Source organism: Xenopus laevis, chromosome 3S (assembly GCF_017654675.1).
Source record: "Xenopus laevis strain J_2021 chromosome 3S, Xenopus_laevis_v10.1, whole genome shotgun sequence".
In the NCBI taxonomy this organism is placed as follows: Eukaryota; Metazoa; Chordata; class Amphibia; order Anura; family Pipidae; genus Xenopus; species Xenopus laevis.
In genome coordinates, this window is record NC_054376.1 from 54583305 (window position 1) to 54609191 (window position 25887).

A 25887-nucleotide genomic window follows, 5' to 3' on the forward strand; every position below is an offset into this window, starting at 1 on the left:
GGGCAGGCTAGACCTATGGAGTTGGGGGATAGGCTGGCTTATCAGAGTTGGGGGTGGGCTGGACCTATGGATTTGGGGATGGGCTGGACTCTCAAAGTTGGGGGCAGGCCAGGCAGCATCATGTGCTGAGGGAAATATTATCTGTGCTGCCCTGTGGTGCGGGGCCCCCAGAGGTGCGGGGCCCTATTGGGCCCAATTGGTCCAATAGGCCTAAGGCCGGCCCTGCCGGGGCGAGGTGGAGGGCTCGTAGGACGTACGACAGACTGCCTGACTGGTAGGTGGTGCAAGAAAAGGCCTAGAGGCTGGGTTCACAAGTCCGGTGTCTGTGGGGAATAATTGAATACCTGTGCATCTGTAATGGAACATTTCTGAACGTTGGTTGGTAAGCTGATTTTGAAAATACTTTTAATAAAAACTTTCAAGTTTTTTTATACTTTGGTGTAGTGTGCCCTTTAATGCTTGGAGGGCCCCCCTACACATGGTGCAATCAGTGAAGAGCTCCACCCATAAGGCTTCGGCCCTTAATTTTCTAACATCACCTCCTCCATTATGTTAGCTTTTAAATCCTGTCTACCAAACAGACATATCCTCCTCCTTTTCTATTGCCCCTGTCCCTCTGAAACAAAAGTATAACCACTGATATTAACTGTCCAGTCATGCGAATCGTTCAGCCAGTGTTTCAGCATTTTGCCAAAATGGTATTTACTATACACACGGGCCTATTTTAATAGGTGGTTCACTTTTAAGTTAACTTTAGTATGTTATTGAATGGAAATTCTAAGCAAATTTTCAATTGGTCTTCATTATATATTTTATAGTTTTTTAAATTATGTCCTTTTATTCTGACTCTCCCCAGCTTTCAAATGGGGATCACTGCCATCATCTAAAAAAAAAACCAAAAACTCTGTAAGGCTATACATGTATAGTTATTGCTAGATTGCACTTTATGGACAGGACTTTTGTCAATCTAACTTACTATGTTACGTATTCACCTTTCTATTCAGGCCCTTTTCATATTCATACTACTCTTATTCATATTCCAGTCTCGTATTCAAATCAATGCATGGTTTTTTGGGAATATGAACCCCAGAACCCGATTGCTGAAAATGCAAACTGGAGAGCTGCTGACTAAAAAGCTAAATAACTCTAAAACCACAAATAAAATCTGAAGACCATTTGCAAATTGTCTCAGAATATAACCCTCTGCAATCATACTAAAAGTTTTTGTTTGTTATTTTTTAAAAGAAGACCTGTGGAATAAACTGAAGTTTGATGAGGTTATCAGTCCCCAAAGCTTGAGCAATTTTAAATAGGCCTCCCAGAGTAAATAGGGTGGAATCAGGATGCATAAAGTTCCCTGTCTTTCACTCGTGTTCCAGCAAGCACCTGATCTTGCAGTCTGTCAGATATTTGAGAAATTTCAGGTGAGGATGAGGAGAAACAAAACTATTGTCTGAATTACGTTGCACACAGGATGCCTAAAAAGTTCTACATGTATGCAATTTACAAGGGCTAAAAGTGAGTTTCACAAGAAGCTTGCATGTCCAGCGTGATTGCTCTGCTATAAAAGCACAAGCTCAAACATGAGCTTGGCAAAATGTCAGCCAGAAGCATGGTGTAAGCATAGAAGATGGCAATCGTGCAAGCATGGGCACATTCAGTCACCATCTAAAAATATATATAACCTTTGCCTCTTATAATTTTTTTCCTTAAATGAATAAAGCCTAATCTAACCTCCAGATGACGGCTTTTGCTTTCTCTACTGCAAATAGCAGAGTTTCTCAAAATCTTCACTCCATGACAAATCTAGAGATGTAAAAAACGATCCAGCTTTTTTCTGAGTGACTGTTTTTGTTTTACAAGTTATACAAGATACAGAGAAACAGAATATATATTAATCTGTAATGTGACTAACACCCCCGTGAGGCCCAGGTGCAGGCCATGCAGCCGCCCCCCACCTCCTCCAAAAACAATTTTCGCTTTGGATGCGCACACATGCGAACCCCCGGCGGGCCCTGAGGGGGTGCTAGCGCACCCCCGGTAGTTCCGCCTCTGCTAATACTTATATTAGTATATACTAATTTAGCTCGATATATTTATTATTATTATTACAAATAATTACTCTATTTTACAGTATTCATGAAAACCAAACTATTCAAGAGGTGAGGAGAGCCTAAGTAGTTATTTATGTGCAGGTCAGGAGAAACTCAACCTTTACCCGACCCTAACCCAAAATGATGCCACTGTAGGACCCACACCCCACTTCATCCTGCTTCGTATGCTAGGTCTGCATGCTCCTTATGTTCTAAGACATGGGATCCTCAGGAGTAGTCAGTCAGCCCTGCATATCCACCGCTGTAACCCTCATTCATGTATGTGTTGAAATAAAGCCTAATATTTTGCGCCGATGCCTACATATCGTGTCCTGGACTAGTGCCGAATGTGTTGAGAATACTGAGTGTCTTGCATTGAATACCGGCGTGAAGTGGCTGGCGTCTCACACAGGCTGTGGCCAGGAAGACACAGCAACACTGGGTGAGCTCCGATGCGAATCGCATCATTTTTTGTATAGCAACCTGCACATCACTACAGTCAATGGGGTAGATTTACTAAAGGGCGAAGTGGCTAACGCTAGCAACATTTCGCCAGAAATCACATCGCAGGGACAGCACTTATTTACTAACAGGTTTAGGCGACGATTCGCTAGCGAATGGGACCGTTGATAGCGTTTGTTTAACTCGATCGGTCGTTACTCTGCAAATTCAGTGAAGTGGGAATTTTTATGAACGTTGACTCTTTGGCTAAAGTTGACTTTGCCACCTCAGGCCAGACAAACTGCTAAAATGAGGTTATATCTTACTCAATCTTATGTCAGTGACATCATATCCTGTCTGCTGGAAATGCATTAAAGTTGTACAAACACTGGCGACTTGTCCTTCTTTAAGCAGCATTGCCTGAAAAAGTCCTAGCTATTACTTTTTTGGGTTAGCATTTTTCCCCAGACATTTGAGGGGCATGGGACATTCATTTTAGGGTGGGCTCATGCCTAGGGCATTAGAGGATCTCGTTTGTCTTTATTCATATTCCTTGAACATTTGTAATAAAAAGTGGCCACTTCAAGCATTCCCTAATAACAACATCCATTCAAATTGACCTAAGAGTAAGAGTACTAACGGAGTTTTGCTAGGCAGAAGCGATTGCTAAAATAATTTTGTTCAAATGCTATCACTGCCAAAGTAACGCTAGCAAAAAGTCACCATCGTTCGGCACCAAGGACGCAATTTTGCATTCTAGTGAATTAGCGTAGTGGTAACAAATTTTCGCCTGACAAAGTGGTGGGAAGTGTGTGAAGTGTTTGCTGCCGACAAGTTGCCCTTTAGTGAATCTGCCCCAATGTCTTTCGATGTCTTGAAAGAACCTGTTCTAACGCAATTTAGGTGCTGCATTATCCATTTAATTTTGTATCTATGTATAATCGATTTATTGTGAACATGTATAATGGACTTCATTGATATTTAAGGAAATACATATGCAATACAAGGCAGAAAGTTTGCCCAGATTTAGTAATTCATAGTAACCAATATGATATGAAACAGGTGGCCAAAAAATTATACCTGCTGCTTGATTGCTGGAGGTGGAAATGACTGAGATTATAAAATTAAAATGGTTCTACATTTCTATTACCTTTATACAATTTCCAATTCAATTTAAATTGAAGTAAAATTAGAACAGTACCTTGTGCAAGATAAAATTAATCCCTTTTGGAGCAAAAACATCTTTATTGGGATTATGGGGGGGCCTTATTTATCAAAATCCGACTTTTTCTGACTATTTTAATTAAAAAAGTCCAACCAAACTAGAATCCACGATTGGAGCGCATTTATTATGAACAAAAGCAAAAAACTAATTGTATGAGGTTTTTTCCCGAATAGCTAAATTTTTTTCAGGATTTTCCCCGAAAAGTCAGAAATAGTTGGATTTTCAGGCTAATTCCAGCGCAGACCACATAAAATTCCAAATAGGATAGGGACCTTTCCCATTGACTTCCTCGGTAGGTCTTAGATGCTGGATTTTCAGACTTTTTCCATCCTCAGAGTATAATACATCTTGAAGAATTTGTTTTTTTCCCACTACAAATTCAGATTTTATAGTTTTATATTATATAGTTTTTTGAGTTTTTGGCATTCAGACTTTAATAAATAACCCCCTAAATGTTTAAATTATTTTTTTAGTAGACTTAAAGCATGGAGTTCCAAATTATGGAAATACTACTTATCTGGAAAATCCCAGCTCCCGAGCATTCTGGATAACAGGTCCCATACCTGTATCTTAAGTAGGGAAAATGGGAGTATTTGATGAAATTTAACCCGTGTTGCTATTTTAATTTATAGATGGGGCCTTCATTGTCTAACTTACTTCTCACTACCAACAAGTGAGAATGGGTCAAGCTGAGCATAATAAATAAATAAATAAAATTGAACTTAGGGTAAGGGCACATGGGCAGATTCGTCACCAAAGCGACAAATCGCCTCTTCTTCGGGGCGACAATGTTCCCGAACTGCCTTCCCCTACCTTCCCACCAGCTATAATTAAAAATCGCCAGCGGGATGGCACACAAGGCGATTCATTTTCAGAAGCTGCCTAACGAGGAAACTTTGTGCGACTTCGGAAAACGAATCACAGCGAGTACCGGGGGGCAACTAATCTCCCCGAATCAATGGCATATGATGTGGGGCTGCAGGACATTTAGGGTCAGGGCACATGCTCAGATTCGGGGAGATTAGTCACCCGGCAACAAAATCTCCTCTTCTTCGGGGCGACTAATCTCCCTGAACGGTGGGATGGCACTTAGAGCACTTAATTTTCCGAAGTTTCCTGAGGCAACTTTGGACGACTTTGGAAAACCTCAGGAAACTTCGGAAAATTAAGTGCTCTGAGTGCCATCCCGCCGGCAATTTACATTCTAGCCGGCGGAAGGCAGTTCAGGGAGATTAGGGGCCCGAAGTAGAGGAGATTTGTCGATGGGTGACTAACCCCCCTGAATCTAAGCGTGTGCCCTGACCCTAAATGTCCTGCAGCCCCACATCATATGCCATTGATTTTATTTATGTTTGCTTCCAGTGTGTTAACAATGCACAGTAAATAGCTACTGATAAGAGGGGAAAAAAGTCCATGTGAATACATCCTGCTGAGGGTGGGAATATTTCAGGACAAGGGGTCAGTTTGCAGAGAACCAATGACAGTGCAGGCACAGGACTTTCCTGGCACTATATGAATCAGTCCTTTCAGTGGAGTAATAGCTCACGCCTTCCACGTGTGTAAAGTTTATCCGAGAAGCCAAAACAGCAGAAAAGAAGATGTCTGAAGCTGGCAGGAAAAACCCCAATTACAATAGTGTGACTATGAAAGTCTACAGAAAGTTTAAACATAAAGTAGCTCTGAAGAACAGCCTGGCAAAAGAAACACTCTCTGAGTTTTTCGCCACATGTTTACTGATAGTAAGTATCAGCTGCTTTCCTGTTTCTGTGCGTGTGACTGTGCTGATGTGGGAATATGACTGCCGCTATGTACTGCTTGGCTAAGGCTTTCATAGATTGTGAAGGCGAACTATACTTATCCACAATAAAGCTACTTTCATGAAATAGACCTGCTACTGACATGTAACTCATTTTGTTTCCTGCTTAATGCCAAAACTTGACTCTTAGTTTAGATTCAGAATTCAGTTTCCTGTTATCACAATATGCAGCATGATTAGTGCTTCTGCAAACTAAGTAAAGTTCCTCCACAAGGCATTTTCAGCCAAATATAGAGTTTTTAGGAATACAAACTGTATAAAAGGTTACAGCATGAACCTCTGTAGGCAGTGAATATAGCAACCTGATTTCTAATGCAGTAACTTTCTTACATATTACTTAGTTAATTAACCACAGCGGTATTAAAAGATATGAGAATATGAGTTATTATGCATTCTGAACATTTTATATATCGATGGTATTTCATACATTTACAGTGTTTGTAGTTTAGATTTGTTGGTGGTGGGGGAATATATCTTATACAATATTAACGCATGTTGAAATCCCAAGTGGTGTAACTCTTTTTTCTTTACAATGTTATAATTTCACCAAATATTCCCTGTTAATGTAGAAATAATCAGGCAGAAGCTGAGTACAGCACAGCATGTAGATCTGACAACTTCTGGCATTACAGTGGTTAAACTATAACATCCACCACCCACAACATCCTTGCAGCCCAGCCATGTCCGGAAGGCTGCAGGTTACCAATCGCTATAAGTAACCAGGTGAATTTCAGATGTTCTAAATAACTAGTGAATTCTCTATAAATATATCTATAATGTTGGTGTAAGACAGCTTCGTCGAATGTACCAAGTCCAAGCTGGTGAAGCACAGTTTATCTCAGAGGATAAGGCTAGGCTAAGACCACATGACATGGACGCGCCTGCGGAGAAAGGCAAGGGTCACCAAACAATTAGATCTTTCCCCTCCGATATACCCACCAAAAGCAGGTGAAATTGGGCTAATCTGGTTGTTAAGCCCTGGGGCCAAATGATCGAATTGCAATGCCGGGAATAGGCTCAGAGCGGACAAGGACTGCATCAACTAGCCAATACAGTCCTCGATCACACACAGAAGACTCAAACTTGTCAGATCAAGATCTGGTTGATTTTTGGCTGCATATCGGTCAGAGAGGCCCATCAGAGACACTGGCAGATAAGCTGCTGAATCAGTCTAAAGGACCCGAACTGACAGCTTAAATCTGTCCATGTATGTGTACCTGACTCCTTAGAAGTCCAGTTCTTGTTTTAGAGGAATCCCATTATTGTTGGATCAAGTGGTTATAATTTGAGCTTGGAAACTTAAGCTTTTTGCTTTATTAAGTGCATATAAGGGCAGAGACAGATGAGAAGATTCAGGGAGATTTAGTTGCCTGGCGACAATTTGCCTCTTCTTCGGGCGACTAATCTCCCCAAACTGCCTCCCCACCGGCTAGAATCTAAATCACCGGCAGCATGGCAGTCGGAGCAATTAGTTTTCTGAAGTTGCTTCACAAGAAAACTTCGGGCGACTTCAGAAAACAAACTATGCTGTGCTATCCCACCGTCTATATAGATTCTAGCCGACGGGAAGCCAGTTTGAGGAGATTAGTCGTCCGAAGAAGAGACAATTTGTCGCCGGACGACTAATCATCTCGTCTGTCTCTGCCCTAAGATGGTTTCTCTGCTCTCCAAGTCCTACCCACTCAGAAGCCATGTTCCAATATCTTGCACTGAAACAGGCTGTCTGTAAGTTTGGATATATGGCTCTGAACTAATTGGTTGTATTTGTGCTATAAAACCAGCAGTTCTAGATGCATAGTTGTCCACAGGGACATAAAGGAGTGATTTGCATGTCTCTGCCCATAATGCCTGATGGTGGCAGCTTTGACCTGTAATTATTATTTGACCAGACGTTTGATGTTAATATCATATGTCTTATTGCGCATAATTTATCTTTGCCAATGTCCAAAGTGCTCTGTCAACAATTTCTGCACCTATAACCCTGACCAGGGTTTAGTAGTTCAATTTTTTTCATGCTTTTGGCGTTATGTCGTACATTATGTTGTACATTATGTGTTGGACTTTTATACCAGCCCAAAGCAACCACAACCATTTAGCAGTAAAGATCTGTGCCCTCAAAGATGCCCCAGTAGCTCCCCATCTTCTTTTCTGTTGATTCACTGCACATGCTCTGTGCTGAGGGACCCACTCACAGTACACATAGAATATATACAGTACACATAGAATATAAATGTCACAATATAAGGCTGATTAGTAATTAATACAGATGATTACTATATGGCAGCACAGAAACCAGTGAAACTAGTGCCAGAATTCAATTATCTGCCCTTTAGCATAAGTTTCTATTACAGGCCAACCTCATTTAATTTGAGACAACCCCTAAGCTTAGCTTCTCAACAGCTGCTCAGAGCCCACTGAGCATGTGAGTGTCGCAGACACTTTCCAAGATGGTGACCTCCTGTGACAAGTTTGAAGACATGGATTATTGCTGCTATTGAGAAGCTGAAACTTTAGGCTGGTGCAATAAATTCAGTGTATAAAAGATGGGATTTTTAGCTGTATTCATTTGTAGTGTTTAATTCTCCTTTAACACTCATGAGGTTTCATTAATACTTAAAGTTCTAGCCAGTCGTGGGGCTGGGGATCCAGCCAGTTATTTTTGATTGTGAGCTATTTTGAGCAGACCTTCGGATCCCATCTTTATTCTGTAACCCTAGTTTGTTAAAGGAACAGTAATACCAAAAAATAAGTGTAAATTTATATAAACTATAGTTGTGTTTCTGAAGCCAGTTTTGCCAGTGCAGAGCAACATTACATTATAATGTGATTCCTTTAAAACGCTTTATTTTTTTTAGTGTTACTGTTCCTTTAAGTGCTCTTGCATGCATTGCTTAAAGTACCATATCCTTTGTAGTATATGCTGAGTGTGGGTTATTAGCATTTTTTAACATTTTTAACTGAACAGTTTTTTGGTATGTGATTTCTCTGAATTATTCTCTGAAAGTTTTTTTTATTAAGGTTTTGTTTCTCCTTTAATGGGGAGTAGCATTTCAGTTGGAGATCACCTCTTGGTTTAAATCCCAATTATTCCAAATTTTATTAAAGTGTTCAGTATTGTTACATAAAGCTATCAGAAAATCCATCTGTCTGGTGTATCGAATTTGGTTAAAAAGTTCCTGTTTGGTTTTTATTATTTGTAGTTTTTGATTCAGCAGCTCTCCTGCATTGATCTGAATAAGAGATTAGAATATGAATAGGACAGGGCCTGATCACAAAGGTGAGTAATAAAAAGCAGCAATAATACTTTTGAAAAACTTAGAGCATTTGTTTTTATATGGGGTCAGTGACCCCCCCCCCCCCCCATTTGAAAGCGTTAAAGAGTCACAAAAACAAAGCAAATAATTCAAAAACTATAATAAAAAAAAAAAGATAAAATGAAGGCCAATTGAAAAGTTGCTTAGAATTAACCATGCAATGCTAAAGTTAACAGTAAACCACTCCTTTAAGAGGACAAAAACATGACATAATTCTTAGGGGCTTATTTATTAAACCTTGCATTTTTCTGTTTGAGTTTTTAAAGGGGAAAAATTAGAATTTTAAGAGGAAAAAAGTCGGGGTTTTTTAGATTTATTATGCTCTGAAGCTGCTAAAAATCTGAATCCAAAAATACTCCCTTTAAAGGACAACAAACCCTTGAAAAAAAAAAACACCCCTACCCTACATAGGCCCCCCCCCCAGCCTAGCTGCCTCCCTGGGCAAATGGCCCTAACTCTTTACTTGCCCCTCTGTGCAGATTTTGTCCAGCGAAGTTAATGGGCACCTTCTTCAGCCGCATGTGCAGTTGTTGCGAAACAGAAACTGCACGGAAGTGTAAGTAAAGAGTATTTTTGGTTTCAGATTTTCAGCAGCTTCGGAGCATAATAAATCTTGAAAAGTCGAGTTTTAGTAAATACCCCCTTTATGTATGCTCATAAAATATAGTTTTGTGCAATCTGCTTCCTATATTATTTATTAATATATATATTTGTGCTAAATCACAGTTGTAACATTTTTATAGTACAATACAATAAGCCAGGGCCGATGACTACTGAAAATCATCTGAAAAAAGACTTAGCAGGTGAAGTTAAAGTAGGATAACAATGATAAATCAAGCAGAAATTCACACCCATTTGTGAAGCAAAAATAAATATACATACACACCTTGAGACAATTCTAGGAACCTATGAAGTGTTATGCATTGATTCTCAAACTACAGGTATTGAATCTGTTATCTGGAAACCAGTTATTTTTACAAGAAGGCCATCTCCCATAGACTCAATTTTAATCAAAGATTGAAAAAATAAATACTTTTACTGTAATAATAAAACAGTACCTTGTACTTGACCCCAACTAAGATGTAATTAAACAATCATATTGGGTTTAATTCATGTTTAAATTAATAAGGACCCCTTATCCGAAAAACCCAGTCCCAAACATTCTGGATAACGGTCCAATAACTGTATACTAATAGTGCTTGGAGCTGAAATACCCCAGTATGACTTTCACCTAATGCGCTTTAATTTTTTTAAGTTGTTTACTAAAATAAAGCCATAAATCGTTCCTTTAACCCATCGGCAAAATTTGTTTGGAGATGAAAAGCTTAGTTTTCTCTGTGTCTACAATATGCAATTTACATAAGGGTACATTACATATATACTCGAGTATAAGCCGACCAGAGTATAAGCCGAGGTACCTAATTTTACCTACAAAAACTGGAAAACTTGACTCGAGTATAAGCCTGGGGTGAGAAATGCATTTTAGGACATATTGAGCAGAACACACGCTTCTGATCCCGACTGTGTGCAGGTGCCAGCGAACTACAAGCCAGTGAACTGAGCACAGTGGGGGCTGAAGCTGAAGGAGGGCTGGAGAGACTGAGGTTGAACATAGTTGTGTGGCCAGATCAGACGTGATAGGAAAGTTGCAGCAAGTTCTACGCCGCACACACTCACCTCCACGGTCTGTCCCAGCTCCAGATCAAATCACCACACACACACACAGCATGCAGCCAGATGGAGAAAAGATCCCAGGGAAGGGCTAAGGGATTCCTTGTCGCTTCCCTTGTCCCATCCATCCCCAGAACCGACTCCTCTCCCCGCTCAGAAACATAGACACCTCCAGCGTCACACACACAAGCCGGGAGGCGCTACCTGATGAGGCACTGAAGCACTTCCGCCAGGATACGCATGAGAGAGAGTACGCAGGAGCTCCTGAAGCACAGCCTGTTTTGCAGCTTTTCGCGTACTGTCTCGAGTATAAGCAGAGGTAGAGTTTTTCAGCACATTTTGGGTGCTGAAAAACTCGGCTTATACTCTAGTATATACTGTAAGCACTTACAGGATTTTTAGTAAAAACACTCTAAGTTGCTTCCGGCATGGGTGATGAAACATCTAAAAATTTAAGTGAATAGGAATTGCATCTGGTTTACTTGAATAACTGTGCAATATTGTCTTTTCAATGGATTGCAAACCGTTTTCTCATGTGTTCACATATGTGAATGTGAAATAAACTGAATATAACCAATACTTCTAAGTTGGGGGTCTTCTTTTTTTAAAACGAAGGGCACATGTGTTTTTTGTTCTCATAATAAGTTGATGGCTTGTTGGCCAAACATATCTTAACAGTGTTGCTCACTATATCACATGGTATTTAAAGGTCAGAATAGTACAAAACTGTGGATTATGTTAATATCAAAGTACATTTATCATCATTATGATTAGCGTTTATTTTAAAGACTACATACTTAAATACACCATATATTTTTATTATATATCTGCTTGTCCTCAGTCATGGTGTTTATGGTATCAAATTACTTTAAAAGATTTTAATCAATGCACTATATTGAAAGACACATATTATTTAGTTGTTTTTTACTGTTGTTCATTATATTGCTTCCCCTCAAGGGCGACATTTCATGGTTTGCTAAGGAAAAATGAGAGAATTATAGAGCAATATATATTGCTAATATCTAAATCATATTTACTCAGTTCTGTGATCAATAGAATATAAAAATGCTTCCCTGTAGTAAAAATAAAGAGGTCAGTTCACTTGAGATTTATGAAATGCGAAGGTTCACCAAAACCAGGAGATGCTTCCCAGACTATTGAATACATGCCTTTCCCAATGATTAATGAATCATTAGGGTTGCTTACTGGACACATTCATTGCTACTGAGTGTTCATGTCAGTGAGAATTAACATATAACCAGGCTCCTGAGAACTTAAATGAAATTAATGACTTTCAAGGATTTCTTACCTGAGCATCATGCAACTGTACCATAGGCATATCATCTAAACTGTTGTCTTCTTCTCTTACAGATTCTTGGCTGTGGTTGTGTTGCAACCTCTGTTCTTAGCAATAGATCATCAGATGCCTACCTCACAAATAACCTGGGCTTTGCAATGGCAGTGACTATAGCAGTGTATGTCGCTGGAGGGGTATCAGGTAAGTAATTCATGTTAAAAGGGTTATTAAAACTCTCAATCTGTGTATTATTTCCAACTAAAATAAAATGGAACTCTATAAAGCTGCTTAACTTCAGGTGGTCAAATAATAATGAAAATGAATTTACTAACATTACTTTTACATTTCCCTGTAAAGTGCTTAGTAGACGGATATGCCTATGTTGTCATGGTTTTTGCTATCTTTTTGCTTAGGTTTTCAGAGTTGTTCCTTGCCATGAATAGTTTGATTTACAGGTCTATTCCCATTCTCATGCCCACAGTGACGGTACACCAGCTTCTTGGCAGTGGATCAATGATGCTATAGTGACTCTTTAATAGTAGTAAAAATAGAAATCAAGATCACATCTAATCTGAGATTTTAATGTTTACAGTTCCATCATAATAATCCCCCCCCCCCATGCACAAACAGGGGTCCATACAGGGAGTTTGCTTGGATGGGAGCAGACTGGCCCACATTAACTCAACTGAAGACCCGTGGAATTAATTGGATTTCCAACTGTGAGCCAAGCCTCTTCCTGCCATCATTAACTCACTAATGCTCTTTTGGCTGAATGGAAGCATATGTCACCAACAATGTTCTATAATCTATTGGGAAGCCCCAATAGAAGAGCAGAGGCAATTATAGCAGAAAATAAAGTACTAATGTCATATTAATATCCCCAGTTTATGAATGATATGTTCAATGGCCATGTGTCTAGATACTTTTGACCATATAGTGTAGCCTTTTGAATTGCAGGGTTTCTATTTTAATATGCAGATAATGGGCTTCTGATCTGGTCTAGGACTTGCTTTTCTGTACAGCTTTTTTGTGTATAATAATTTGTGTAAGTTTATGGCCAGCTAAAAACCTTTACGTATCAGGTCATATTCAATGTGATGACAAAAATGTATCATCTAATACAGTTCCAAATTTACCCATAGACTTCTACTGAGTTTTCATGAGATATACAGTGAGAGAATTTCCCTAATCAAAAAGAATATGTCCCGTTATTTGAAGCATACATATTGACTCCCTCAAATAAGTTGAGAATGCAAGAGATAGGGTTTTTATGAAAGTATATATGTACTAGCGCCTAAAATCTTGGGCAGCTGAAACCCTTGTGATTGTATGTGTCTCACATAGCTTGCTGGTACATTTATATTACAAGTGCCAACTTCCCATCTCAGTTGGCTCCCTTTAAGGTCAGTGTGGCTACATTTTGTAGTGGATTTGAGAGAGATCTCCCAACAGTGTTTGAATGTACCAGCAAATCTTTTACCACATTAACTTATTCGTACAGTGGATGAATGCACGTGTATGTCAGTTGTATTGTATATTCTGATTAGGTAGGCAAAGCAGTAACACAAACAATGATTTTTGTAGTTCCTCTATAGTACTTTAGCTGTAAAATGTCACTGATGTGTTGGTCCATTACCTTATATCACAGTCCAAAATGCCAACAAAATCATTGGGGTTAGATACATTCACAGAACAGAGAGACTTGCATGCAAAGGAATCATCCAGTTCACAACCAATAGGTTTTGTGAGTTTTAGACAGCTGAAATAATAGTTTAAGTAATTTGTCAAGCATATAATAATTTTGAAGGATGGTCTTTAATAACAAAAAGCAGATCAATAATGGTCAGAATTTCAATGCATTTATGAATGGAAAAGGTCAGGGTTTAGAACCTCAATACCACTTAGCTGAGCCTATTGGATTTGCAATTACATGAAAGCACTCAGGTAGGCAACAACCTGTCTAATACTAGTAATTCATAATTTGAACTAGGCAATAAGGAATAGCTTTAAGAACGGGTGCCAAAAGCAGAAGGATGAATACCATCCCCTTATAAGGTAACACTGCATTCTGTTATTTAATCATTTATAATAGTGATGGAAAAGGGGTTTTCAATGATGGCCCAGAGTATAAAAATTGATAATAAAAGGCAATCAGTACTAATGTAGAGAGTGATCAGATAGACTTAAATTGGACCCTGCTTCAGAGGTGTTTGAATTTGGTCATGTGAACCTGCTAAAGAACTATATGCAGTTGCTTTCCCCCTCAAGGTAACCTAGCCTATTCCCTTAAGATCAGCATTATATGTAGAAGACTGATCCACAGATTTCATGAACAATATTCCCTCTCCCATTCAATACAAATATTTTTAACATTTCACATGCTAGCTGCAAAATTAATTATATATAGGGGTGACAGTTGCTTATATGGTATAAACATTCCTAATACATTCCTTTAATTTAGGGTAGATAATTGGCCATTGTACTTTGAATCTTGCCTGAAGCAGCCACTCATTAAGCACAGTCAAAGAAGCAGATATTTGGTAACCTATGAGTCGTACTAAAATCAGGGTAACCTGGATGCAGGATACCCTTGCTTCCTGTTCAGCTGTTGGTTGCCTGTTGAAATCATTATGTGTCCCCGGTGTGAGGACAGGTCTTACTTGTATACCTGCCAAGTGGGAGTGGCTACCAAAGGGAAAGGTACCTTGGGGCAGGTATCGCTAACTGTGTTAATCTACATTTATCCACCCGGAGTAGAGAGTGGGACTGTATCATTGAAAGACTCCAAACCTGCCAAGGTCATGTAGAAATCAATGACAGAAGTCCCATTTACATTCGGAAGATATCATGATCTGCACTGGATTTCGTACAATAATTTGAAAAAAATTGTGTTTTTTGGGCGATAATCTGAAAAATTTTATCAAGTCTTTGCCCGCACCAGATTTTATTTTAGTAAATTTATTGATAAATACTGTAAAAATGTGAGAAACATTTGGATTCTAGTAAATAACTCCCATATTGACATTTTGAATCTTAAAATCGGCGGCGATCCTTGGCTTTTCACCGCCTGAGGCGGCCTCCCTTTGCCACCTCCAAACCTGATCATGGTGCTTACCTTTTCAGCACCGGAGGGGGTCGGGGGCAGTGCGCCTCGCTAATTGCACTCTCTGCACTAGAAGAGCCGAATTTCTGTGTTGAAAACTGGAAATTCGGCACTTAGTTACATTTATTCCCGCCCCTGGCAACCGGGGGGGCGTGCCGCCTGAGGCGAGTGGCTCAACGAGCCTCATTGGTGGAGCGCCCCTGTTTAAAATGTAACATTTAAATGGTTTTCTATTCAGGTGCTTTCAGGCTCTTATAAAAGTGATTGTTTTCTCAAAGATTTGTTTAATAAACCAACGGATATACAATGAAAGCCATAACTGGACTATATGCAAATTAAATACAGTGTATGCATAATTAGAAATGCTGCATAAAATGAAATACTATAATAGCACCTGAAATGCATAGGAACTAAGTGCTACAAAAACAGTTATAACTAATATGGTCCATACAGCTTACCATCAAGTATAAGGAAATTGAAAGAAAAAAAAAGGAATTTTTTGCTATAGAGCTCTGTAGAAAATGTAAATTCTGTATTTTGGGAGCTTTTTGAATAATAGGCTTTTGGTTAAATGTTCCCATACCTGGTCATTTTATTTATAAAATATGTGCACTGCAATGTTGTCACAAAACATAACCTTTGAGCCAAGCAAGAGCTACAAATGGCCTTGATGCTTTTAGTTCATGTTTGCTAGACTAGAGGTTTCAATTCCATTGAGCAAGTAAATATAGATAACGGGGCATGAGGAGGGAAAGCCTTATATTTTTGAAAAATAAATGAACACAGGATCTGATGCATAACCTGTAGATTTTTTTGTAGCTAGCTCGAATATGAAAAAGCATTTCTATTGTGCACAGACAATTAACCCTTTCCATGCATCAGATCATAGGATCTACGGCTCTGACACAGGAGTTCCAGCGTGTTCATGCCATAGATAATTTGTTTTTGGGTTACTTCTGTTGGATACCAATAACATACTAATTGCTCTGTTTTTCATGCCCATACACATAGCTCACGAGACTGGATTAGTTAAGAACGAAATTAGTGGGTTTTGCCTATGTGGTTCCTATTTACATGTACTTAATTAAAAACGTCTCTAAAAATATTTGGTTTTGACTGTGTAACCCTTGATTATACAAGTCTCAGTCACAGGAAAGGCAGAACTACACCAGGAGCTGCTGAGGGTACAAATCTTAGCCCTTGACTGTTTGAGGTTAACCATCTGCTGGAGATCTAGCCAAGCAAATTAGATGATTTGAAAACACTGGAACAACGGTATTTCATGCTAAAATGTTTGGAGCTTAATAGCTGGGTTATAAGACTCATTCCACTTAAAATAATATCTGGATGCTTTGGGTTAGTTTAGGAATAATAATGCAATGACAGGTTGTCTATTAATGTCAACAAATTGTTAGCGTGATTCATATGCTCAAGTTTACATTAAAAAAAAAAGAAACCTAAACTAGCCAAAGCATTTATTAAGAACCCCGGCATAAACATAAATCTTTTTATTCTATAAAAGAATAAAGCTGCTACACAAATTCCAATGCTAAGGACAGTGCAAATGCAGCGATTGCACCCCATCTGCCATTGAATTGGCACTAATTACTTCCCAACTTGCATTGAGATATTCCATACTATACATGGTGCATCAGACCTGTTCTAGTAAAGCATTTTGTATCAGGAGAGCTTGCTTATGTCTAGCAACTCTTTCCAGTTAACCCAAGGTACACAAGGTCAGATATGCAAGTTTGATCCAGTGACTGAATGTACAGCTCACTGGTTAATTTATATACAAAAGCTTGTCCAACACATAACTATGCTCCTGTATTACATTCCTCGCAACTGTCCTGTTTTCTGCGGTATAGTCCTTATTTTGATAGCTCAGCCTGCAGTTCTGGATTTCTTACTGAAATGTCACGAGTTTGTCTTTAATCTCCTGCACTGACGCCAAAAAAAAGAAAGAGTTTCTGAAACTATATTAAAATAAAGTTTGGAATACTCAGCACCTGCACTTAGAAACATTTGTAACAAATTAAGATACGCAAACAGTTAAGACAGGTTATATATAGACTTAAAAGTTTGAACTTGATGGACGTGTGTCTTTTTCAACCAAGCTTACTATGTAACTATGTTAAATGGCAATTTCACCTTAATTAGCAAAACTGTTAACACATAAAACTCCCAAAAATGTGTTCAAATCTTCATAACCTGCCTAATTTTATAAAATGGACAAGTTAATTAGGGGGTGTGGCCATAAAATGGGCATGGTAAAAAAAAATGTATATTCTGGTCCCTCTTTACATTTTTCAAATGTTGGAAGGTATGCTGTAAGTCAATTAAAAAGAATTCTGACAATTTTAAATGTATCAAGTATTACAATGAATTTAATTATTATCCAAAACAGTTTAAATACATAACACAATTTATCCTGGGTCTCCTGCCTGTGATACTTTTCTTTGCTACAGTGTATCCTTGGAACGTATTAGAATAGTTGAATAACATCTTCATAAATTGATACTTTTTCAATTTGATGCAATATAAGTGGCTTAATATCCTACGGAGTTCTTACGTGTTTGCCCTAGTTGAGCGCATGATTACATAGGAGGGGGCTTACATGTGACTTTTTTCCTACCTATCCTTCGACTGAAATAGCAGCTGAGTGTCATGTTTTGCCCTTTGGCACCAGATAGCACAATTCCACTGTGAGAGCAGTCCTACAAGTTCAGACTATAAAAAAGTTTTTCCTCACTGTAAAATTAACAGATACACAAAGACTACAGACTATCATCAGTAATTTATAATATTTTCCACTCCTCCTAACTAATTCTCCTAAGAATTGGCTGAACTGGACGTGCCGACACCTCCAATTGTTATACTACAACCACTGAGAAACTCCAGGAGGAGTGAAATTGTTGCACAGTCCAGATTATGTTGTGAAAAAAGTGTTTTTCATAAGTGTAAGTTCTTAATAGAATGCCAACTAAAGTGTGTCTCAATTATACTGTTAGGGGCACATTAACAAAGCTCGAGTGAAGGATTCGAATTAAAAAAACTTCGAATTTCGAAGTGTTTTTTTGGCTACTTCGACCATCGAATGGGCTACTTCGACCTTCGACTACTACTTCGACTTCGAATCGAACGATTCGAACTAAAAATCGTTCGACTATTCGACCATTCGATAATCAAAGTACTGTCTCTTTAAAGGGATACTGTCATAGGAAAAAACATTTTTTTCAAAATGAATCGGTTAATAGTGCCGCTCCAGCCGAATTTTGCGCTGAAATCCATTTCTCAAAAGAGCAAACAGATTTTTTTATATTCAATTTTGAAATCTGACATGGGGCTAGACATATTGTCAATTTCCCAGCTCCCCCAAGTCATGTGACTTGTGCTCTTATAAAATTCAATCACTCTTTACTGCTGTACTGCAAGTTGGAGTGATATCACCCCCTTCTTTCCCCCCCCAATCAGCCAAACAAAAGAACAATGGGAAGGTAACCAGATAACAGCTCCCGAACACAAGATAAAAGCTGCCTGGTAGATCTAAGAACAAAACTCAATAGTAAAAACCCATGTCCCACTGAGACACATTCAGTTACATTGAGAAGGAAAAACAGCAGCCTGCCAGAAAGCATTTCTCTCCTAAAGGGCAGGCACAAGTCACATGACCAGGGGCAACTGGGAAATTTACAAAATGTCTAGCCCCATGTCAGATTTCAAAATTGAATATAAAAAAATCTGTTTGCTCTTTTGAGAAATGGATTTCAGTGCAGAATTGTACTGGAGTAGCACTATTAACTGGTGCGTTTTGAAAAAAACATGTTTTCCGATGACAGGATCCCTTTAAGAAAAACTTCGACCCCCTACTTCGGCAGCTAAAAGCTACCGAAGTCAATGTTAGCCTATGGGGAAGGTCCCCATAGGCTTGCCAGCGTTTTTTTGATCGAAGGATATTCCTTCGATCGTTGGATTAAAATCCTTCGAATCGTTCGATTCGAAGGATTTAATCGTTCGATCGAACGAATAATCCTTCGATCGTAGGATTAGCGCTAAATCGTTCGACTTCGATATTCGAAGTCGAACGATTTTAGTTCCTAGTCGAATATCGAGGGTTAATTAACCCTCGATATTCGACCCTTAGTAAATCTGCCCCTATGTAAGGACAAGTTTTGCTTATCACGTGAAACACAAAACTCATAGCTGAATCTCACACAGCAGACAATTCAGTGTTAGAAAATGAATAGTGAACCCAGAGAATGTTTCCATTAAGAGGATATAGAAACCAATTCAAACTTAACTTTTATTCACTTAGATTAGAAATTATAGTCAGAGAAAAAGATGAAATCAAAACCAATTATAATTTTGATATCTTATGATTCAAGTCATATAGTTTCTTTGGGATAGGCTCTATTCATATTGTATAAAGGTACATACAGTATGTATTGCCTTAAGGAACTATCAATATCCCCTTAGAAAATCTTGGATCATATATCAGACCTACCGACCCGGGGGAGGTGATTATAAGAAACTGGGTAAATATAGGTTAGGTTGACACCTCAGTCATGCTAAGTGTATAAGAAGTGATTCGGAAGTGTACAATGTTTATAACACGCGCTCATCACTATGTCCTCTCAGAGACATCAAATTTGATTTTGGCGTAATCCCTATCACTGTTTCTTATCAAGTCGCCACCCTCTCTGTCCCAGAATAGCCTCTGAATTATTCAGTTCCTTGTTTTGTATTTCTTACCCTCTCACTCCATTGATTGTAATAGGTAGTAATGAATCTTATATTTTCTGTATTACTATTGGCATCTTTCGGTTGTGTCTAGGAGTTCTACAGGTTGTTCCAGCCTTTCTTAATACTCCAGGTTCTACAGGTTGTTCCAACCTTTAATATTGTTGACATTTCTGCTCTTTGTCTGAAAATATCATAATCAGAGCAGTTTCTTGCTTTTTTATCATTGGGTATATGAGTGTAAGGAGGCAAAATGGGAATTATTAAATAGTTAATGTATAGTGCTTCCTAAGCTGAACTGCGAAAGTTGTTGGTACTAAAAAAGAATAAAAGAAAACAGGTAAAGTAAAAAGGGCGGCAATTCTGGCAGTGATAGATATCAGTTTGTAACTGTCCATTTTCATCTTTCTAGATAGTTTGTTCTTCATAGTTATATCTTTCATAGTTATATCTAGAAAGTCTACCTTTTGGTGACTATATGTATAGGTAAGTTTCAAATTATCATCATTTAGGTGATTAAAACAGTCCTGTAGAGTCTCAACAGAACCCTCCCATACAATAGGCCATCGATATAGCGTAACCAACAAACTTATAGAGCAGGTTCATTGATCTGTGTTCAGCCGTATCTAGTTACTGTTATGGTATTACTTTTTGCATCTTTAGGGGTTATACTTTTTGATCAAACTATATACAGTAATTATCTGTTCTTCCATCACCCACAAAATAATTGATTGGACTAATAAATCTCAGAGATCACAGCAATTTTGTAGCGTTTGTTGAAAAAAAAACACACAGATCAATGACCTTATTCAACAGATATACAATATGGGTTAAATAATCAGCCTAGGCATGTGGGTGTCATAATATGCATGCCCGGCATATTTGCTACAATGCAATTTAGCAATCCAGATATTGCCTTAGTGTCTGACCATTTATTTCCTAAAATAAATACTTTTATAAATGTTAATGTGTAACATTGTATTAAAAAGTGCCACTTTCTTAGAATAATCCAAGTTGATTTTATTGCTTCTTCCTTATCAGGTGGCCATATAAACCCGGCAGTTTCCTTTGCCATGTGTTTAACAGGAAGACTAAAGTGGGCTAAGTTTCCTTTCTATGTAAGTGCACAGTTTTTAGGTGCAATGGCTGGATCTGCAGCAATTTTTGGCATCTATTATGGTGAGTAGTGTTTTCATATGACAATTATTTTAGGATATGTTTGGCCGCATGAGTAACTAAATAATTTGAGTGATCCATAAACCATTGTCTGCATCTTTTTCTGCTCACATTTTCTTCAGTACTATGTCATCTTTGTGGTCAAGGCAGATCAAGCTTAAGTTCCAACAGTTAATATAGTTTTTGCTTAATATAATATTCCAGCAGGATTTTCTCAGGATTTTAGGGGCATATTTATATATAAAAGGGTGCACTCTCATTTTACCCCTTTGATAAGTACAGTATGTCCTATAAAATCCATACATGTGAACAAGGAGCAGTGGAATTTCCCTTCACTTTCACTTTTTTGTACTACTTCAATCATGCAGAAAACCAGCTCAAAATTCATGACCCTGGAAATCTCTTCTTGTAAAAGTGTTGTACTTGTTATATAAAAAAAAGTCATTCTTGATTGTTGTCATATTTTTCAGATGCACTATATAATTACACAGGAGGGATCCTTACAGTTGATGGTCCAAATGCCACTGCATACATTTTTGCAACATATCCACAACCCTATCTGTCTATTTTGGGTGGTTTTGCAGATCAGGTGAGTAAAAGATTGCCAGAAAAAACAGCCACAAATAACACTGGATACTGTATATTGTACTAAGGAAATTGAAGGATGGGTGCTGTGATTTGGCTGATGTCAAGAACTTGGCTCCCCAAGGAAGATACTCATGTTTAATTAATTGGTTAGTACTAAGGCACTGCCTAGTTAGTGTGCATCCACTTATACTATCTTGTTTAGGTGAGCTTTCAGGATAAGGACATTTCTGTTTTAGATAGACAGACAGATAGAGGTCTTTTTTGATTGACTGTTTCCCCTCCTCTAGATAAGTGTGGGTGCTCTCTCTGAAATGCAAAATTTTAATTCAAGTGATGCTTTAGCAACTAAGCAGCTCTGAAAATCAGGCTATATTTGCATATCTTACAGGTGATGTCTACTGCTCTCCTACTCATTGGAGTATTTGCAATATTTGACAACAAGAATTTGGGAACGCCTAAGGGGCTAGAACCAATTGCGGTTGGGCTTCTCATTCTGCTTTTAGGATTGTCACTTGGAATGAATTCTGGATGTGCAATGAATCCTGCAAGAGATTTGGGACCAAGGATTTTCACTGCTATGGCTGGATGGGGCATGGATGTATTCACGTAGGTCTTTTTGAACAATTATGAAATAAGTTGTAGAAATAGCACATTTTTTATTATTGTAATTAACCATTGCTGATTATATCTACAAAGGTTTTTATACATCCAGGTCATGGCAAACCAAAGTGGGGTAGTAAGGAATTCTGTAGTAAAATATAAAAAGGATCCAAACACTGCTACTCCACTACACTAAATCTTTCCTTGACTATAAATCCCAGCATAGTTTCGTACATTAACAAGGGTAAAACAGTCTGGAAGCTGTAGTCCTGCAAAATCAGGGTTGTGTTTTATAGCAGTAGTAGTAACATAAATCCTTTATTCAGTTCCAGGACCATTAGCAAAATAATTTTCTAATCCCACCTGATCTGGGTTAATTTAACTTCCTGCAACTGTATAGTAAAATGAAGCCACAATTATACAATAAACTCTGTATGTAAAACAACAACAAGATCATTTTGGTGACCATTTAGACAACTAGGGGGTGGATGCCAGTATTATAAATGGGACAGTGATTTGAGGATAGCAAACTGCACCGTAAAGAAGACAATTGTTTGAAAGATGCTATTAATAGAAAGTTGCAAAGCTCAATCTCAAAAAAGAAGGTTGGGGCTTATGACACAACCCATTGGCCACATACAATGCTATTCTAATAGTTTTACCCCAGCAGTTTAACACCAATTTAGCCCTTCAGTCATTTAACTTAAATAGGTACCACCTGCCTCAATGAGCTTCATGGCAACATGATGATTGGATTATGGTAATTTTATAACCATATACACCTGCCCCAATTAGCTTTCTAGCACCATGGTAATTGAATTATTACATTGCCCCCAAAGAGAATTACCACTGCTAGCTACTGTTGATAATTCCTAGATATGATGACAAATTGCTCCATTGAAGAAGAGTTCTGAAAACTAGTTTTTGTTGGAATCTTGAACTGAATCCTGGATTCTGCACTCCTGGGACACCTACCTCTACATTCACATTTTTTGTACCCTTTTAATAATTAATAATAGCTTGTTGTTACACCTACTTTACCCCAAAGCTCAGCATAGATGAGAGGGCTGGTGGGTCTACAGTCTGGAGCATCAAAATGTTTTTGCAGCTGTAAGCAGAGACCCCTACCCATTAACTTCTGGCTGCTGCTCCAGACAGTACATAGGAGCATCTACTTTTTAGAACTACTTTTGTTTATATATTGATTATATACACAAAGCATTCCCACGCAGCTTAAATTGGGGGGGGGGGGGAGAGAGAATGAATACAACATCCATTTCAGTTAATTCAGCACGGAACTTTGTCTATCTTTCACCTCCAATGATATCAGATGCATAAAAAAGCACCATGTGGATGCACCCTTATAACATGTGGTTGACCAGTATATTTCTCTATGCATACTGGGCAGCAGCCATGGCAAGGATGTGATAGGCTGGAGCACTGCTGCAAACATTGCCTTCAACCAGAGCCTTACAACACCCATAGGGGCAAATTCACTAAAGGGAGAAATGGCTAACGCTGGCTCAATTTCTCTCTGGTGAAAGAGTGTTACTACGCGGAGTGCAATGGAGTAGATAGGACTTACTTGAAATTTTGTTGAAAATTCCCAAAAACTGCTGGCGTCTTTTCCTTTTTACAGGGTAATAGGCTGAAAAAGATCAAAAACATTTTCTTGGGGTACCCACCTTCCCCCCCTACATTTGATAACATTTGGCACCTAAACTATATTTTGGGCACATGTGTAGGGCATTGTAACAATTTTATTAAGGTTCCCTGGCCTTGTGTGGTGTAATGTATTTGCTGCACCATATACGGGCATTGTACTTTAACTGCACGCAGTATGCAGATTAGCCAATGCTAGTATAACTTTGAACTGCTGATCACATTTTCACTAGCGTAAATTCGCAAGCGTTCGGTACCCTGTGTGCAACTTTGGATCTTTGTGAATTAGTGTTGTCCAGGCGGATTTACGCCTGGTGAAGTGTTGCGATGTGCGCAAAGCCAGCGCTGGCGAATTTTCGTAGGTAAGTAAATTTGCCCCACAGAATGAGTATGCCCTAATTCAGAAGCAGCAGCTTTTGAACTCTGCTGGGGATATAAAAATTCTTACTTTTTTTAATAAAGAGAACTACATGCCGTCAATTTTTCAGTAGCTTTACTTCTGTTTAATGGAAAAAATGCACCTCCATAATGCTTTTTTTGTATGTTTTTATTGCACAGATATGGAAATAACTGGTGGTGGGTTCCTGTCGTGGGGCCTATGGTTGGAGCAGCCATTGGTGCCTTCATTTATGTGCTCTGTATAGAAGCTCATTGCAGTGATTACATCATAGAAGATGCCCATAATAGCCTGGAAGTAGATCATTATGAAAAACAGGAATTTACCAACATGGCGTGATATGCCCACTTGGACTAATCTAACCCTTTGTTTGGACTTGGGAGTCAAATACTGCCTTGTGGTGTTACCACAACCACCTACCAATATAAGCTCATCTAAGGAATACAACATTTTACTGTGATGAAGCACATATAACAGCCACAATATTACCAGCTCACTTTGAAAAGGAAAATGTTCGCTTTTTTTAATGGCTTTCATTTTACATTTTATTCTTAGCCATCATTCACACAGATAAAAGTACTGCGCCATAATCATATGACCTCTTAATTGCTGGGACATAAATCCCATGTGTTAATGAAGCACTAATGGACCATACACTGGGTCACGAAGGTGTTTGCAGGTGATTGGTCTTGTCATGCATTAATGTGTAATAGCTGTGATCAATCATCAGTACCATTAAAATATGCTACCTGGTAAAATGATTTTATTGTCAGGGGCCAACAGCTTTACGTCAATCGGATATTGTTCCCCATCTAAAAGGAAATGTATTTTACATTGCCATTAATTTTGCTGCAAGAAGGGGCAAACTATGAAGCAATAAACCCACTGTGCTCAGGATTACTAGGAACTGCCAAGCCATTCAATGGCCCAACCTTAATTAGCTCTAATGAGCTTTCTTCCTTTCTTTATCTATCAAACTCAAGTACCTCAACTATATGTCCTCTCCTGTCTGTGGTATCACTAGCATACATTTAGAACTTGAGCATCCTAGCCCTCCTTGCCCTTGCAACTAGCTTCATCTATAGAATATAGACTACACTGACTCTCACATCACACACTCATGTAATACAGTACATACAAACATAAAATAGAGGTTTATTAATTCCACTATCCATATCCACGTTTATAGATCAAAATGTTGCAATTTACACTATTTTTATGTAAAGTGATGTATTGTCTCAATTTATCAACTGGGATTTCGATAAAAACTTTTATCACCATCATGGTTTGTTTATACAGCGCAGTGTTTTGCACTGATATACAGTATAACAAACACAGGTGTCTTGCAAGAATAAAAAGAGTTGCAAAATACTAATGAGATCAAGGAGCTCTGCTCAAAGAGCTTACCTTTGTACCCTTTGATCATTTCTCTGGCAAGCTGGAGGTAATATTTAGAAGCCCACTTTAACAACACCTTTATCCCTCTAAAGTAATTAAAAAGTCTAGCAAGTACATACCAGTAAACATAATGCACTTCAGAGTGAAGATACATGGGTAAAGCGAGTAGGGATGAGCAGGTCTAATGGGACAGAATAAGAAGTGGATGAAGCAAAATTCAATTGAATTGAATTTAGAGTGTAGTCTGGGTGGGAATGGGAGTGACCACTTTGTTCATTCATCTACAGCAGTGATCCCCAACCAGTAGCTCTTGAGCAACATGTTGCTCACCAAGCCCTTGGATGTTGCTCTCAGTGTCCTCAAAGC

At 38.5% G+C, this 25887-nt stretch overlaps 1 protein-coding gene across 2 annotated transcripts; it reads left to right on the top strand.

Annotated features, from left to right (window-relative positions):
* The first annotated feature begins 5260 nt into the window (after positions 1 to 5260).
* Positions 5261 to 25887, top strand: LOC108712939 (aquaporin-9). 2 transcript variants are annotated; one of them, XM_018255479.2, is made up of 6 exons: positions 5261 to 5498; positions 11932 to 12058; positions 20742 to 20879; positions 21347 to 21465; positions 21853 to 22070; positions 24285 to 25887. In XM_018255479.2, the coding sequence occupies exons 1-6, from the start codon at positions 5358 to 5360 to the stop codon at positions 24460 to 24462; spliced, it is 921 nt and encodes a 306-aa protein (XP_018110968.1). In that variant the 5' UTR covers positions 5261 to 5357; the 3' UTR covers positions 24463 to 25887. The 2 variants fall into 2 exon arrangements, with proteins under 2 accessions (XP_018110968.1, XP_041444254.1); XM_041588320.1 differs by lacking the exon at positions 5261 to 5498 and adding an exon at positions 10605 to 10810.